Source organism: Myotis yumanensis, unplaced genomic scaffold (genome assembly GCF_028538775.1).
Source record: "Myotis yumanensis isolate MYYU_CA2020_CCGP unplaced genomic scaffold, mMyoYum1.0.hap1 SCAF_8, whole genome shotgun sequence".
NCBI lineage: Eukaryota > Metazoa > Chordata > Mammalia > Chiroptera > Vespertilionidae > Myotis > Myotis yumanensis.
Window position 1 is genome coordinate 29,401,981 of NW_027223759.1, and position 15,760 is coordinate 29,417,740.

Genomic DNA, 15,760 nt, shown 5'->3' on the forward strand with positions numbered 1-15,760 from the left:
GAGTTCTAAGTGGTGGTTAAGTATTTAGGGTAATCCACAAAAATCCCTGTGATAAAACCAAATGACAACAACTATACTTTCTGAACCAAATGACGAAGGTTTCTTATTTTGGGTATTGCATGTGAAAGGAAATGTGGGAGATAATCATTTTGATGTTAAAGTTTTTTAATTCCTTTGGGCATTTAGATGATTGTGGGGAGAATTTGACTGAATGTTTGAAATGAAAACTATAATGAAAAATTGATAACACTAATAAACATGAATGTCCTGAAATACTGAGTTCTAGATCCTAGGAATATGGTTACAGCAGGAATAGAAATTGGGAAAGACAGTTCTTACCTTCTTTCCAGCCTGGGCCAACCCCATGTATGGATCCGTAATCCATTTTCTCTAGGTCCTTTCTCCAGCCTTCTATCTCAGCCTTGGACCTCCAGTTTCTCCTGCCTAGCCACCACCTCTGACTCTGCTCCTCTGATCAGTCACTCCTGGTCTTCAGCCTGGATTCTTGGAGTTTCTGCAGACCTGGGGACAGTCTGTGAATGGAGGGTGGAATGGGAGAGTGTTAGGGGCAGAAGCACTACAGGACAACATGGAGCCAGATTCCTGTATATCCTCCCAGAAATGGTCTGTGCATATATACAACACATGTTAACACGAAAAGAAGAATCTTATGTCTTGTGTTCTATACTTTGACCTTTCTAAGTTTTTAAGTTTGAAATATCTTACACCTACAAAACAGAACATAAAGTAATACCCAACACCACTAACCGAAAATGTTAACATTAGTCACATTTACTTAATTTTATCCAAATTATAAGATGTGTTGGTGAAGTTGCTCAGAATATCCTCTTCTTTCTATGTCTGTAGTATCAGTAGTGATGTTTTCTTTTTAATTCCTTGATCATGGTAATTTGTGCACCGCCCCCCTTTTTGTCTTGATGAATCTTGTTGAGAAGTTATTCATTTTATTAATTTTTTCAAAGAACTACTGATTTTCTCCATTTTAGTTGTTGATTTCTGCTCTTACCTTTATTATTATTTCCTTCCTACCACTTTCTTTAGGTCTGATTTGTTGTTCTCTTTCTAGTTTCCTGAGATGGAAGCTTAATCATTGTTTTTAGCCATCTCCCCCCACCAAATGTTCTTTAATTGCTTCTGTATCTGTATTAGGTAAGTTTTGATAAATTGTATCTGTAGTCTCATTCACATTAAAATATTTTCTAAATTTCATTTTGATTTCTTCTTTGACTCATAAATTATTTTAAAACATTCTGTTTAATTTCCAGGGAGTTGGGATTTTTTTATTACTTTCCCTTCCCCCAACTTCTGGCTTAATTGCATGTGATCAGAGAATCTACTCTGAAGGGTTTTAATTTTGTGTCATCCTTTCTCGGGGTCATATTAATTTTCTCTTTATCATCCCAGTTTTATTATACATGCTGCTGAAGTGAGCACTGTATTTATTAATATCTTTTAAAAAGTTACATATACAGTCAGATTTCTACCTCTTACCTATTTCCCCTTTATTCTCTCCTAGTAACTATTCTAAAAAGTTGGTATCATTTCTAAACATATTTATTATACATAGTTACAACTATATATAAATAATACATACTATTTTATGCTTAAAATTTAACATAAATGGTATCATACTATATAGTTTTTTATTTTATCAATCTACATTGTTTTTGAGATTTATCTATGTTGATATATGTGGATCTAATTCATTTATTTTAATGGTCAATGATATTCTATTCCATTATAAACCATAGTTTAGTCAATCATTCCCCCTACTGAGGGTAGTTGGGTATACTAGTTTAGAAGTATTAAATCTGCCTGGTGAATTATTTCTTTTATCAATAAGTAATAGTCTTTCTTATCACCAATACTGAATTTTACTTTAAAGTATATCTTGTCTGCTAGTAATATGTTTTCTTTTGGTTTGAATTGGTTTTTTTCTATACTTTTACTTGTACTTTTCCATATCATTGTCTTAGCATGTCTCTAGTAAATAGCATATAAGCAGAAATACTTGTGTGTATGCATGTGTTATTTACCTGAGAGTCTTTTACCTTGCCTGATTAGTTCATTTACATTGATTATGATTACCACTATGCCAGTAATTTCTATCGTCTTATTTTGTGTTTTTATCTTTTTTTTAATATATATTTTTATTGATTTAAGAGAGGAAGGGAGAAGGATAGAAAGATAGGAATATCAATGATGAGAGAGAATCATCAATGGACTGCCTCCTGCCTGCCCCCCATTGGGGATTGAGCCCACAATCTGGGCATGTGCCCTTGACTGGAATTGAACCCGGGACCCTTCAGTCCACAGGCTGATGCTCTATCCACTGAGCTAAACCGGCTAGGGCTATGCTTTTATCTTATCATACTTTTTCTTTGCTTTTTTTGTTTGGCTCCCATTTTCTCCTTTTTTTTTGTTTTCTTTATTCTATTTTTTCCGCTTAAGACAGAGTTGGCATTTGCCCCTACCTTGCACTTGTGGCTGTGTGACCCACTTTTTCTCAGTAAGATGTGAGCTAAGTTCTTTTATACAGCTCCCCAGAAGGGCCCTTCTGACAGGGACAGGCCCAGGCTCCATGGACATTTTTGTTCATTGCCCTGCCCCTTTCACCTGCCACACCCTGGTTGATGTCTTGGTACAGGAACCATGTTAGCATGCCCCCCAAGGATGAGAGCCACATCCTAGAATGTGAAACAGAGATAAAAGGACCCTGGGACATTAATAACTTAATAGAGCTCTGGCAGCAGTCTGTGCGGCCTACCTTCAGAATCTAACTGTGTGAGGGAGAAAGAAAAATCCTAGTTGGTAAGCCACCTTAAACTGAGTTTTCAGAGAACCAATTTCCAACTGACTATAGAGCAACTATTTTGGAAGTTATATTTTTTTCTCCCTTCCCTTCTCCCTTTCTCCTTTTATCCGTCCTTCTTCCCCATCTCCCTCCCTTCTTTTCTAGATTTTAAAAAATTACACTGGTAATATGGGGTTATTATAGTGGTAAACAAAAGCCTTCACAGCTGAAAGCTTTTCTAAAAGAAAGGGTTTGTTGATCCTTATGCCAGCCAGAAAAAGGACCAGGTCCTGGGGTGTGCAGCCTAACCCACAGCCAGATGGAGAAGACTACAAGTCTGCCATCTTGGCATTGACTGGCTCTTTTCTGCATTAAGTTTGGGGAAGAAAGATGAAAAGTTGTTTTGAAAGAATTTACGTTGGCTATAGATAAAGGGGTGGGAGAAGGTGAAGCAAGCGAGTTCTGGGACAGGTGCAGAGCCTGGAAGGAAGAAATGTTGGCTCTTTTGTATTGGTTTCGGGCAACAGTCTGGAAAGTTAATGCATAGCAAGATGCTGTGGCACTAATGGTCAGCTATTCTCTCTGGATAATCTCTGAAATAGCCACCTGGAAGTTAGCTCAAAGTTTCAGCATACACTCAGGAATGTAAGCAGTCTTTTGTTGGTTTTGCCCTGTAGTTGTTAACTCATTAACCTCTCTGTCTCTTCCTACCATCCTCTGGTCTGCCGTAATTTATTTATTTTATTTTTATTTTTATTTTTTTTTATTTTTGGTCTGCTGTAATTTAATTTAGGACATCGCAGAATTTTTTTTTCTTGTCAGTAGAAAGATTAGAAAATACAGACAAACAAAAAAGTAAAAGTCTCCCTCCAGATTTAACCACTGTAAAATTTGAATATGTATCCTTCCAAACATGTTTTCCTATTTATTAGCTATTTTTTGGTTATTCAGGGAGCTTGGGTTAAAAAAACACCCCACTTCCCCTTATATTGAACATGTGAGGTAGATGATTATATTGGTTGATTCTTTGTGAACTGTTTCCTAATTTGGAAATCACAAAAACGGTGTGAAAAATATTGGGCAAAACTTACCACAATTTTCATGAAATATTCATCTATCTTTCTCTTTGCCTCTATTTTTTTCCTACTGTGTAAAGATAAGAGTAAAAAGAAGGTAAAGCGGGCCCTGGCTGGTGTGGTTCAACTGGGTGAGCGTCATCCCAGGCACCAAAAGGGTTACTGGTCCGATGTCTGCTCAGGGCACATTCCGGGTTGCAGGCTTGACCCGAGGTAGGGGACATGTAGGAAGCAGCCTATCAATGCTGTGCTCTCACATGTCGATAGATGTTTCTTTCTTCTTCCTCCCTCTCTCTCTAACAATCAATAAACTATTTTCTTTTTTTAAACAAAGAAGGTAAAATGAAACGAAGAAACTTTGGTGGAGAAGCTACAAATAACAAGAGAATAATAATTAAACAAAATTAAGAGATATATATTTCAGACCCATCTGAGGATAGAAGAGGCGGCAGAAAAACTACATGAACCAGCATCTGTGCCCAGTCGGGAGGTTGTGAGGGTGGGGATGATGATGTTGCTGAGACTGGTTAAGTCAGATGTCTGGTCTGGAATTTATGCTGATGAGATCAAGGGGATGCAGTCCATCACTATGTTATACACTGAGTGTCCCTAAAAGGTTCTGACCCTCGGGCAGGGGTAGCAATGGGAAACAATCGCCTCCAAATGCAGGCCACTGGGCCCACAGGCAGCTTGGTGAAAGTAGGAATGACTCAGCATAATATAATGGCACTCTCAGGGAAAAAGTGCCCCAAAGCCTATAACTTACTGATAACGATCAAGTTTTTTGTGACTGCACATGATAATCATCTTGGTTTGTTGTTTTCTTTGAATTACAGTTCAAATTGCCTTGGTATTCGGTGCAAGAATATTGGACTATGTCTTCAATTTGTGTGAAGGTAAAATTGACTTCCTTGAGCGGCTCTCAGACAATTTGCTCATGAATATCATTTCTTATCTGGGCATTGAAGATATTGCCAGCCTTTCTCTCACATCACACAGATTTTCAAAGGTAATGGTCATATATTTTGTGTCCATAGAGAATTTTTCTTGTGCTTTGTCAAAGTTGTTTTTCTGTATTTTTAAAAGTATGGCAGTGATTTATTGCTTGCATTTATTTCAGCAAGCATGTGTTGAATATTTACTTTAAAATTTTTGTAGAAATATGTTTTCATTGATTTTAGAGAGAGGAAGGGAGAGATAGAGAGAGATAGAAACATCAATGATGAGAGAAAATCATCGATTGGCTATCTCCTGAATGCCCCCTATTGGGCCTGAAACCCAGGAATGTGCCCTGACCTAGAATCTAACCAATGCATGCGATAATGCTCAACCAACCGAGCCACACTGGCCAGATCTCTTAAGTTCTTTATTTTATTTCAGTCTCAAAAAACTGTATGGTATAGATCCTATTTTTCATTCTTACTTTAGGGATAAGGAAGCTACGAATCAGCATGATTAACTTGTCCAGGGTCCTACAGCCAGTGAAGGGCAGAATTGAGATCCCCAGGCGTTCTGTCAGCCAGTCAGTGGGCCAGTGTCATAAACTTTCCACTATGAAACATATGCAGTCAGCAAGTGGTCACCGAGTTCCTGCTGTGGGCCAGGCACTGTGCTGGGTGCTAGGGACTTGAAGGTGGTAAGATTGACATGGTCCCTGCATTCAAGGAGCTTACACCTGAATGAGGGTCAGAGGCAGTACACAATGAACTGTCTGGACAGTGATGGCTGTGATGAGTGCTCAGGGGACTGGCACGGGGTCCTATGAGACATAATTGACTTGGAGCTTCCCTGAAGAAGGGACATTTACCTGACTGGTAGGGGTTAGCTAGGCTGAGTGGGAAGTAGCCTGGTTAGGCAGAGGGAGCTGTGTGCCAGAGACCCTGAATAGTGAAGAACAGAATAAGGCCAGTGCTGCTAGAGCAGAGACGAAGCTGGAGAGGCTTTTGGAGGGTAGAGCTGAGGGGGGATGGGGCAGATGACAGGGATGTGGTCAGGTGCTGTTTTAATGGATCCTGTTGAAAACGAGAGCTGCAAGGTCACCTTTATGAGACAGAAAGGTGTCTAGGCCAGACCTGACTGTGCAGCAATGGGCCTGTCTTGGAAGCATAAAGATAAACGTGGAGACACAGTGTGTGGATTCAGAGGTGGAAGGGGGCCCTAGCCCAGAAGAGCCTGTGGTGCCATCCCATGATCAAGATAAGAAGTTTCCACTTAGCAAACTTCATGCCACCAGCGATCAGGACCTTCCAGCTGCCAGTCCTTGATCTGACTGTGTTGACCAAGTCACAGAGCCTCCATGGACAAGTTCCCGTAGGTCTGGTGCGCTGGCTGTTTATATTTCTCAGGGCAAACCACTCCTCTGGGAGCCTGGCTAATAGAAGCAAACCCCTGAAAGGCGAACCCTGGGATTGTGGTAAGCTCACTAAGCTAATGCTGCCGTGGGAACCTGCCAGGGGGCCTGCTGGCGGGCTCCAGTGGCACCGGGCATTGATACTCTGCTGTTTCTGCAAACTGCAGCAGAGTAGACCTGAGGAAACCCTCTACAGCTAGATGAGAAGGCCAAGGCACAGACAGGAGGGACAGTCATGACTAGTATATAAACATGTTCATGTTGATCATGACTCAGGAACACTGAGGAAGAAAACCTCTCCTCCGTCACGTTTTGGCTATGGAGAAACAGACTTTCCTCGTGCCTTTGACCTTGATTCCCAAGTCTGGCCACCTGGAAGAAGCACCCAGGGAGCGGTGGAACTGGTGATGCCCAGCCCTGAGGGCCTGATTCCGCAGGGCTGAGGTGGGCCCAGCATCTGTGTTCTTCACATCTTTTCTTGTGTTTACAGTAACTGGAATCTAAGAATCTGGTCCAAGAATTTGACCCATGGATATTAAAGTTGTACAGATAAAATATCTCAGATTCTAAAAGGCTGGAAGCTCGGGGTGGGAGAGGGATTTTCCTGTCTTTACTGTGTACAGGCCGACATGTGCGTTTTAAGTCCACAGGAGGCCAGAGAGCTAGGTTCTGTTCTTAGCTCAACCACTTCCCGTCACGAGCCTTTGGCAGCTGTACCCTTATCCTCTCTGAGCTTTAATTTCCCCATTTGTAAAAGGAGAGGTTTTAAGGAGATAAGCCCTAGGATTCCTTTCAAACTTATGTATATTAAGTTTATAGCTTATGTATGTTAAATTCACCCGCCACCACGAGGGGGCGCCAAGCCCACAGTTTGCTTTGCTTGGAATCAAAGTAACTGGAACCATAGTCAGGATACATACCTCGTGTTTTGCAACCTGGCATCTACCAAATAAAAAAGCCCCAGGGTTTGGTAGTCTTAGATGGGGGTATTTTATGACGAACTTATAATACAAAACAAAACTATAAATGTTTTCAGTATAAAATGAGTCAAATGAAATTATGCTGGTGGAAATTTCAGCTCTCTTGAGAATTCTTTCTCTTCTCCCAAAACCTCATAGTTTTCTCCCATGAAATGTGTTTACTGGAAACAGCATAGTCATCTATACTAGTATTAAAGTTTAAAACCTTTTAAATACATATTTTATTGATTTTTTACAGAGAGGAAGGGAGAGGGATAGAGAGTTAGAAACATCGATCAGCTGCCTCCTGCACACCCCAAACTGGGGATGTGCCTGCAACCAAGGTACATGCCCTTTACTGGAATCGAACCTGGGACCTTTCAGTCCGCAGGCCAATGCTCTATCCACTGAGCCAAACTGGCTAGGGCAAAAGTTTAAAACCTTTTAAAGGAACAGATCTGTTTTGTTTTTAATATTTTGACACTTTCTAACTTTTTCCTTTGCTGTTTATATTTAGAATATATTGTAATCTTAGTAGAGAAACTAGACCTTGAATAACTGTTGAAGATGGATTAAGATAATGCACAACCTGCCTAACATCAAAATGTTTGTGGGCCATCACTATCCTATATTCAGTGTTGCTGTTTATGTGAAAATAATAGTTTTTACTCTAATATTTATGCAGAAAGGATCTTAAGTGATTATGCTTTTTTATACTATTCATTTCTGTTTGTCAATCATTCTTTTCTTTTATTAGAGTACTTTTACAGTAGCATGAAATATGAAAGTTAAGAATATTGGCTGCTTTCTACTTAGAAATGAGTGTAATTTGAGTCAGCATGGAAGGACCTGGAGAGTATTATGCTAAGTGAAATAAGCCAGTCAGAGAAAGACAAGTATCACATGATCTCACTCATATGTGGAGTCTAATATACAAAATAAACTGTTGAACAAAATATATCCAGAGACAGAAGCATGGAACAGACTGTGGAATCTCAGAGGGAAGGTGGAGGTGGGTAGATGGTGGAGGAAGAGATCAACCAGAGAACTTGTATGAATATATGAATAACCTATGGACATAGACAATATGGTAGTGGAGGCCTGGAGCAGGGGGTGCGGAGTGGGGGTGGTCTATAAGGGGTCAATGGGAGAAAAAAAGGGACATATGTAATACTTCCAACAACAAAGATTTTAAAAAAGAGAAAAGAATTGAGTGTAATGGAGTCAAGAAATAGAGATAAACACTTACACAATTTGTTCCTTAAGGGCTAGAAGCAGTACAGGAAGAAGTTAGGGCCCCAGGGAGCAAAGCAGGACAGAGGGAGGGATTGCTGTGGATTGCTTTGCTCAACACTCATTTAACTCTATTACACTAGATGGAGTTGCCTCTGTGTACTGTAGAGGTTAGAAAGATAAAAACTGCCTTTGCAACTAGTGTGTGGGATATAGCTTACTCTTTGTCAAGTAGACCCACCTGCTTGGAAGAGTCTTGGCAGGGAGACATGAACGAGGTGAGTCGGGGCTGCCAAGTAAGTATAAATGGAGCTCTGCCTTCAGGATTTGGGTATGGTAGGTAAGGTATCAGGAAAGCTCCTTATTAATAGTGTGTTAGTAGCAGGGGACTGGTGAGAGGTGTTGCCATAACTAATGGTGCCACCTGAAAAAGTCCTGCTATTAGGAAATCTTGGGTAAATGGAAGCTGAATTGTGGCAACTTTGATGTTGGAAGGAGGGAAAATGGTCATGTGCAGCTATTGGGCCAGAGGGGTCTTGTCTGTCTTTAACCTCATGGCCCCTGGTTAAAGCCCAAGGCTGTAGAAGAGTGTCTCAGAGGAAGTTGTTTCCAGAGAACGGCTCACTTTGCCAGGTGCATGGGGCAATGACATCTGTGCAGAGGACTTGGAGCAAAACTTGTGGTACCAGGAAGGAGTAGGTTTCCATGTGCCTGCTGGCAATCTCTGAGGGCTGCTTGGTCATTTTGATGAAGTTCAACACTGAGTAGCATGCAGGGGACTGAGCTGTCAGCTGTGCAAGCCCAGGGGAGAGATGGCTTGAGCAAGGGCTTAAAATAGATGCAGCTTGGCCAGCGTGGCTTAGAGGTTAAGCGTTGACCTATGAACCAGGAGGTCACGGTTTGATTCCCGGTCAGGGCACATGCCCTGGTTGTGGGCTCAATCCCCAGTAGGGACGTGCAGGAAGCAGCAAGCAGCCGATCAATGATTCTCTCTCATCATTGATGTTTCTATCTCTCGCTCCCTCTTTCTTCCTCTCTGATATCAATAAAAAAAAAATTTAAGAAAAGAGATGCAAATTTAGCTGCTCTCTATTAATTCATTCTAATGCAATGCTGGGTGGCAGATCAGTTGACTATACCATTATCAGCCTCTGCTATGTGGCTAATTAGAAATTAGCTAAGTAATGTTGTTTTCGAACTACATAGAACTATCTTGCATTCTGCATCTGTAATGACATCAGGATTTATTTAATTAATCAAATATTGCTTTGTCCTTTAGATCTTTGTGCACTTGCCTCTTTCCTCAGTAGGAAGTTTCTGGATGCAGGAGCTATGCCTGGCACCTCTTCATGCACATGCAGTGTTTCTTCCCATGTCTCACAGGCAACAGGACGTGGGTAGTGACCTCATGAGTGAGTGTATGACTTGCACTAAACCCACACGAGTTGTGACCCACTTCTGACTTTTTCCTCCCACAGCTGTGCACGTCTGACGAACTGTGGGTGCCAATAATTGAGGCCTCTAGTGAAATCACCCCTGCCATGAAGGCTCTGGCCCAGGACCAGGGTTGGAGACAAAAGTTCTTCATTCGAAAGTTACATCTCCACAAGAAGCAAAATCAAAAAAGCCAGGCAGGCGGTCAATGATAGGGATGTTGAGACATGGCTACGTTTTTCTGCTGTGTCCATATCCCTTCTCTTTCCTTGCATTGAAAACTAGGAGGCATTGCTGGTTCAAGGAGTCATCTGAAAAGCACAAAGTACTTACTCACAGATGCAGCAAACCCCACTCTGCAGGGCCTTGCCTGAACCACAGTCCTTCCGGTGAAGGTGAAGGTGAAGGTGAAATCATGGCCTGCACAAGGGCTGAAAGACAGGAAGCCCACCAGTGATGTCTTCCCTATCCTCCAACACCCAAAGTAAAAAAGGCTGCTTCTGCAATAAATGGCTACCAGTGGATTTTTTATTACATATCTGTTTCATCTAGGCATTGGAAAAGGGAACCACGCTTTTGAATTCTTTGCTGATGGTATGTCATCTGAATCCATTCATGGAGCAGGGGCCACGTATCGCCAGAGGGGCAATTGGCCTGGGTGGCACTCCCGTGAGTGCCACTGTCTTCCCAACTCTGCTCCTTGTAGTTTGCATTCAGGACCTGGCCCTGTGGGCCCGGGATGCTGGGCATCATCTCGCCATGCAGACAACCCCTGCCCTGGCCCTGGGGTATGGCCATGCAGACAACCCACGACCAGGCCAGGCATGCTCCTTGCAGATCTTGTCTAGAGCTCAGCCTCCCAGGACTTCACATTGCCAAATAAACCTGTAAATATTTCCTAGAGGGATGTGTTTCCCAAAGAATGTGGACAGTTACCACTTATAACTGTGATTTTTAAGAACACAAGCTGTGGGTAACTGTGTAAAAACCTGTGGTTTGTATTCGTTTAACTTGGCAGAGGAATAAAAACACTACAGTTTTAGGGGAGGGAATGCCACCTTGCTGAGATGGGTTATTTAAAAATAGCTTTCTTCCTGCGCTCTCGTGAGGTTTAAGTCCCCCAGTGAACTATAGCAGTGGATAATCTCATGACTCCTTTCAGGTTACAGAACAAAGTAGCTTTCAACCTCCCATCACCTTTCTAACCTCGTTTCTTCATTCCTGCAGCCTCCACTTTGCTACCTAGAAAACAATGACATATGTAGCCCTCTACTCCACATCCTCCATGTCAGAGGGACTCCCCTGATGCAGTGGGACCTCCCCAGTCGTGCAGAAGAGGTGAACTGCTGGCTGTCCTCCTCCTAGATTTTTCTAGAATGGTTTCATAGCTATGGCTTAGTGACAGATATATATATATATTTTTTAATCTTCACTCAAGGATATTTTTCCACTGATTTTTAGGGAGAGTGGAAGAGAGAAGGAAAGACAGAAACACTGATGTGAAAGAAACACTTCGGTTGTTTGCCTCCTGCATGCACCCCGATCAGGGCCTGGCCGGGGAGGAGCCTGCAACCAAGTTGACTGGAATCGAACTCAGGACTCTGGTCTGAAGCCGATGCTCTATCCACTGAGCAAACTAGCTAGGGCTTTTTTTTTTCTTTTTAACTAAACCTGTGTTAATAGCAAATCAGATTTTAACCCCCATTCATGTATACCCTTAACACTTGGTCATAGATTTCCGGGGACATCTGTGAAATCAAATGTCAGATGCTGCCTTGCAGGTGAGGAGCCTGTCAAAGTCATGTCTGGATTTAGTCCAAGCACAGAGCAAAGATCTAATTGGCGAGAGACCCAGGCCTTGTTCTCTGCTCAGGAGTGGTCCTGCCAGGTGTAGGGTGACTGGCAGGTGGGCAGAGGACACCTACTTCTGCACGGCTCCTGCTACCTACTGGTATTTCTCCCTGAAGTTCCTTCACTTTTGGCCAGGTTTTCGGTGACAGAACACAGGTCAGTACCATGTGTGTGCAGCATTTATGTGGATGTACAATTTGGTATGTCAACATAACTGTATGAATATAAAATCACAACTCATTTGTTGCATTGATGCAAAATGTCAACAGCTCAAAAATGTCATGGATTGTGTTTTATCAACTAACAGATTCTAAAAGCTTATGGGTGTGCATAATGTAGATTCAACAGGAATCAGTGAGAACACACATTTGGCCACTAGAAAACTTTTAGTATCTGTATATAATACTGTAACATAAAAATAGATGCTAAAGGTAAGTAATTAAAATGTTATTAATGTGTTGATCATTGTTAAAGAATAGGTTTAAAACATAGATTACTAGATTATTAAGGTATAATTATTTGCCTTAATAATTTGGGTGCCTTATTACCTGGCAATCATTATTTTTGCCAAAACATGAACAATATCATCGACCTAAAATCCTGCATCCTCTGGCGTGGAAATATTTGCCCTCCCCCCTCCTCCTTTCCTTGTTAGATCCTCATGACAAGCCATCAAGTGAAAATATGGCGATGCTTTGCCTCTCTGTCTCTATTGACAGCTTTCATGGGGATGGATAAATCTGCTTTGTTTATGACACACCACTTCAGAGTGAAATGCCACAGCATTTTATAATCTTGCTCTTTCTCATCTTTCCAGTGAAAAGTGTTTCTACTGTTATCATTTACCATTGTAACTACCAAAGTAAAATATTGATTTTTTTAATGTTTTATATGCTTTAAAGTTAGAACAATTTATTAACGACAAATGTGAATATTTAATTTATAAACTAAAAAAATAAATATATTTTACCTAATATCAATTTCTATTACTGCTTTTTTGGCTTATTATGTGCATTAAACCTTGGTTATATGGGATGCAAAATATTTTATTTTACCGAGTAGGCCCATGAATTTGGGTGAGATGATGATTGGGGCAGGGGTAGGGACAAATCACGAGTCACCATTTGTCATTGTTTTCCAAGCTCCTTTTACATGGTGGTCATCAGCCCTCATTTATTCCCCCAAATAAACTTACAAGATGCTGAAGAATATTGTAAACATAAAACACTTGTGCAGCGTAGTTTTTTGATCTGAGTTTTACGGTAATGACCTTTATCTCCAGTTTGTGTTAAGGAAATATTATGAGAGAGGGTCCAGGTTTTTCAACTTTGAACAGTTGATTTCGACTTGAAATGTGTATCTTTAACTGGATGCAAAACATTATATAGACAAGGTACCACCATACCAAAGAAAAATGTGCATCCGCAGTTAAAAACAAATGTCTATATTGTCATTTTACAAAGTACAATTATTGTCTTAGCTTTCCTGTTATTGTTTTCAAGTGAGATCATTTACACAATGGGATATCATGAGTTTGCCCTTGAGACATGGGACCTCTAGGGCTGGGAGCTACAGAGCAGGACTCCCAGTTTCCTGCTTATCACGTTCCCTCAAGCGCAGATCTCTATTCAGAAAAGTTGTTTTCAGCTGGGAAATCTGTTCTGTCCATCCAAAAACTGTTAGGATCATAGATCCATGGTCAAGACAAGTTGGAACACCCTTAGAAATAATAGCAGTTTCCATTTGAGTGTATACTGAGTACCAAGAAATAAACAGGCAGTAATCAATTTAATTCTTACAGAAAGCCTTGAAGGTAAGTGATATTATTTCTCTCTTATAGATGAGGGGTAAATAAACTATGGCATAGGTCAAATTTGATCAGCTGCCTATTTCTGTATATTGGGCCACAGTTCATGTTTATGTTCACAGATCATGTTCACACAATGACAGAGGGAGTCACAATATAGACTGTATGGCCTGCAAAGCTGAAATTATTCTGAGAGGACAAGTTAACTTTCCCAACAAGTGGTAAAGTTGAGATTCAGATCAATAGCTACCATCTCTATGTTCTTAACCACAAAAGCACCACGTCTCCTTTCACAGCCAACACCACTTTTGACCAGTGGGACTTGAAAAGGTGATGGGATTTGTCCAAGGTCACATTTGAAATAACACGGGAGAGGGCCTAGGACATAATATAAAAGACCATTCTAATCTAGTCGACCAGAGAATATTCTAAGCATTTTTCTTTTCTTTTTTTAAAATTTACTTTTATTTCAGAGAGAGAAGGAGAGGGAGAGATAGAGCCCAATCGGTTTGGCTCAGTGATTGAGCATCAACCTATGGACCAGGAGGTATGGATTCCCAATCAGGGCACATGCCCAGGTTTCAGCTCGATCCCCAGTAGGGGGATCATTGATGTTTCTATCTCTCCCTTCCTGTATGAAATTAATAAAACATCAATGATGAGAGAGAATCATGTGCCCTGACAAGGAATCCAACTGCCACCTCTTGGTTCATAAGTCGACGCTCAACCTCAGCCACACTGGCTGGGCAGAATATTCCAAGCTTCGATGAACTAAATTAGTGCCCATTTTTCTATAAAGTATCTTAAATTCATTTAAATAATGAGCATCTTCAAGATGCTCATATGCTCTTAGAAAAATCTAAGTAAAGGATTGAGTAAAGGAATTGAATATGGTTCGCTGGTTCTTGCCCAGACTCAGTCCTCTCTTCTTCCTGCCACTGTCCTCCACTACCTTGTCTGACAATGGAAGAGGCTCTCAGTGCCACTCAGACCCTCTCTGCTTCTGATTGTTGGTCCGCACAGTTCATTTGTAATACCCTTAGTGCACTGCCAGTGGTCTCTGCTCCCCCGCCATGGCTCAGCTCCCCCCTCCTTGGCGACAAATGCTGCTGCTTCTCAGTCTTTGCAGTTCAGCATCAGCATTCTTCTCCTACCTCGCTGTTCTCTGAACATTTTGATGTTGGAGACCTCCAGGTCACATAAGCCACACCATTATTATATTTAAGGGTGGATCATGAGCTTTTAAAAGGGAGTTTAGCTTAGCCATAACTGCACCATCTGAGCCTAAAGATGCTGAAAAAGTTGGCATTGAAATCTTAAAACAAAACATGACTCAAAAGGTATCTTTTCCTTGACTTTCTGAAGTCAAAATTGTACCTTTTCGGTATCTCTTAAAGTGTGGCATTTTGAGAGCAATCATTCAGAGTTCACAGAAAAAAGGAATTGAATATTTTAAATGTGGATGTGATGAGCTCATTAAATGCCAAAAATTGATCATTAAAGCTTTTCAGACCAGCAATGCAAAAGCACTGAAGTACTCAGTAGGGTAAGAGACTGCACTGGATTGCCTGCAGAAAGGCAGACAGGCCCACAGCTGACACTGCTGAATGCGTGTGTGCTGGGTAGAGTGTCAGCAAAAGACATCACAGAGGTATCACTTTCTAATGACTCAGTGTCTTATCAAGGTAAAGATTTAGCTGAAGACATGAGGCTGAGTTAATATCTGCAGATCTTTACTTTTGTCTTCCAAACAGACAAATCAGTAGATGTGTTTGGATTCATCGTTTTCTTGTATTCATTATCACACCAACTAATCAAAACTCCTCTCACGTGAATGCTTGGAACAGTCAACGTACTGAATACCATTATTCATTCTCATGGTTGCAAAAGCAACCGTGGGTCAAACCCTGGTGCATTAGTGTGAGCCAAAGCAGTGACAACATGTTCTGGAGGTCATGTTTTTCACTGCCATGTGCTTGCAGTCAAATAATGGCAAGATTTACTTAACGACGTCCTGGTGAAACAGTAAAAATCACTGAATTCTATTCAGTCTTTACCTGAATCCACATCTTCTTTTTCATATTCCTTGTGGCAAACGGGGAGTCCATATGCACATAGCTCATCTGCTTCTAATCCAAGCCCAATGGTCTTGATGATAAGCACTTGTGTACCTGAGGTGCAGCCTGAACTGCTTTTTTCATGAAATGCCATGTTTGTTTGTTTGGCAGACACGTT

General features: G+C 41.1%; 1 protein-coding gene across 1 annotated transcript in view; it reads left to right on the forward strand.

Annotated features, from left to right (window-relative positions):
• The window catches only part of FBXO36 (F-box protein 36), a 57,688-nt gene extending 44,878 nt beyond the window's left edge, over window positions 1-12,810 (forward strand). Inside the window, exons 3-4 of the mRNA XM_070422345.1 lie at window positions 4,728-4,900; window positions 9,912-12,810. Of these exons, the coding sequence (XP_070278446.1) occupies window positions 4,728-4,900; window positions 9,912-10,079 (341 nt within the window). The 3' untranslated portion in view covers window positions 10,080-12,810. The remainder of the gene's footprint in view (window positions 1-4,727; window positions 4,901-9,911) is intronic.
• The last annotated feature ends 2,950 nt before the right edge of the window (window positions 12,811-15,760 follow it).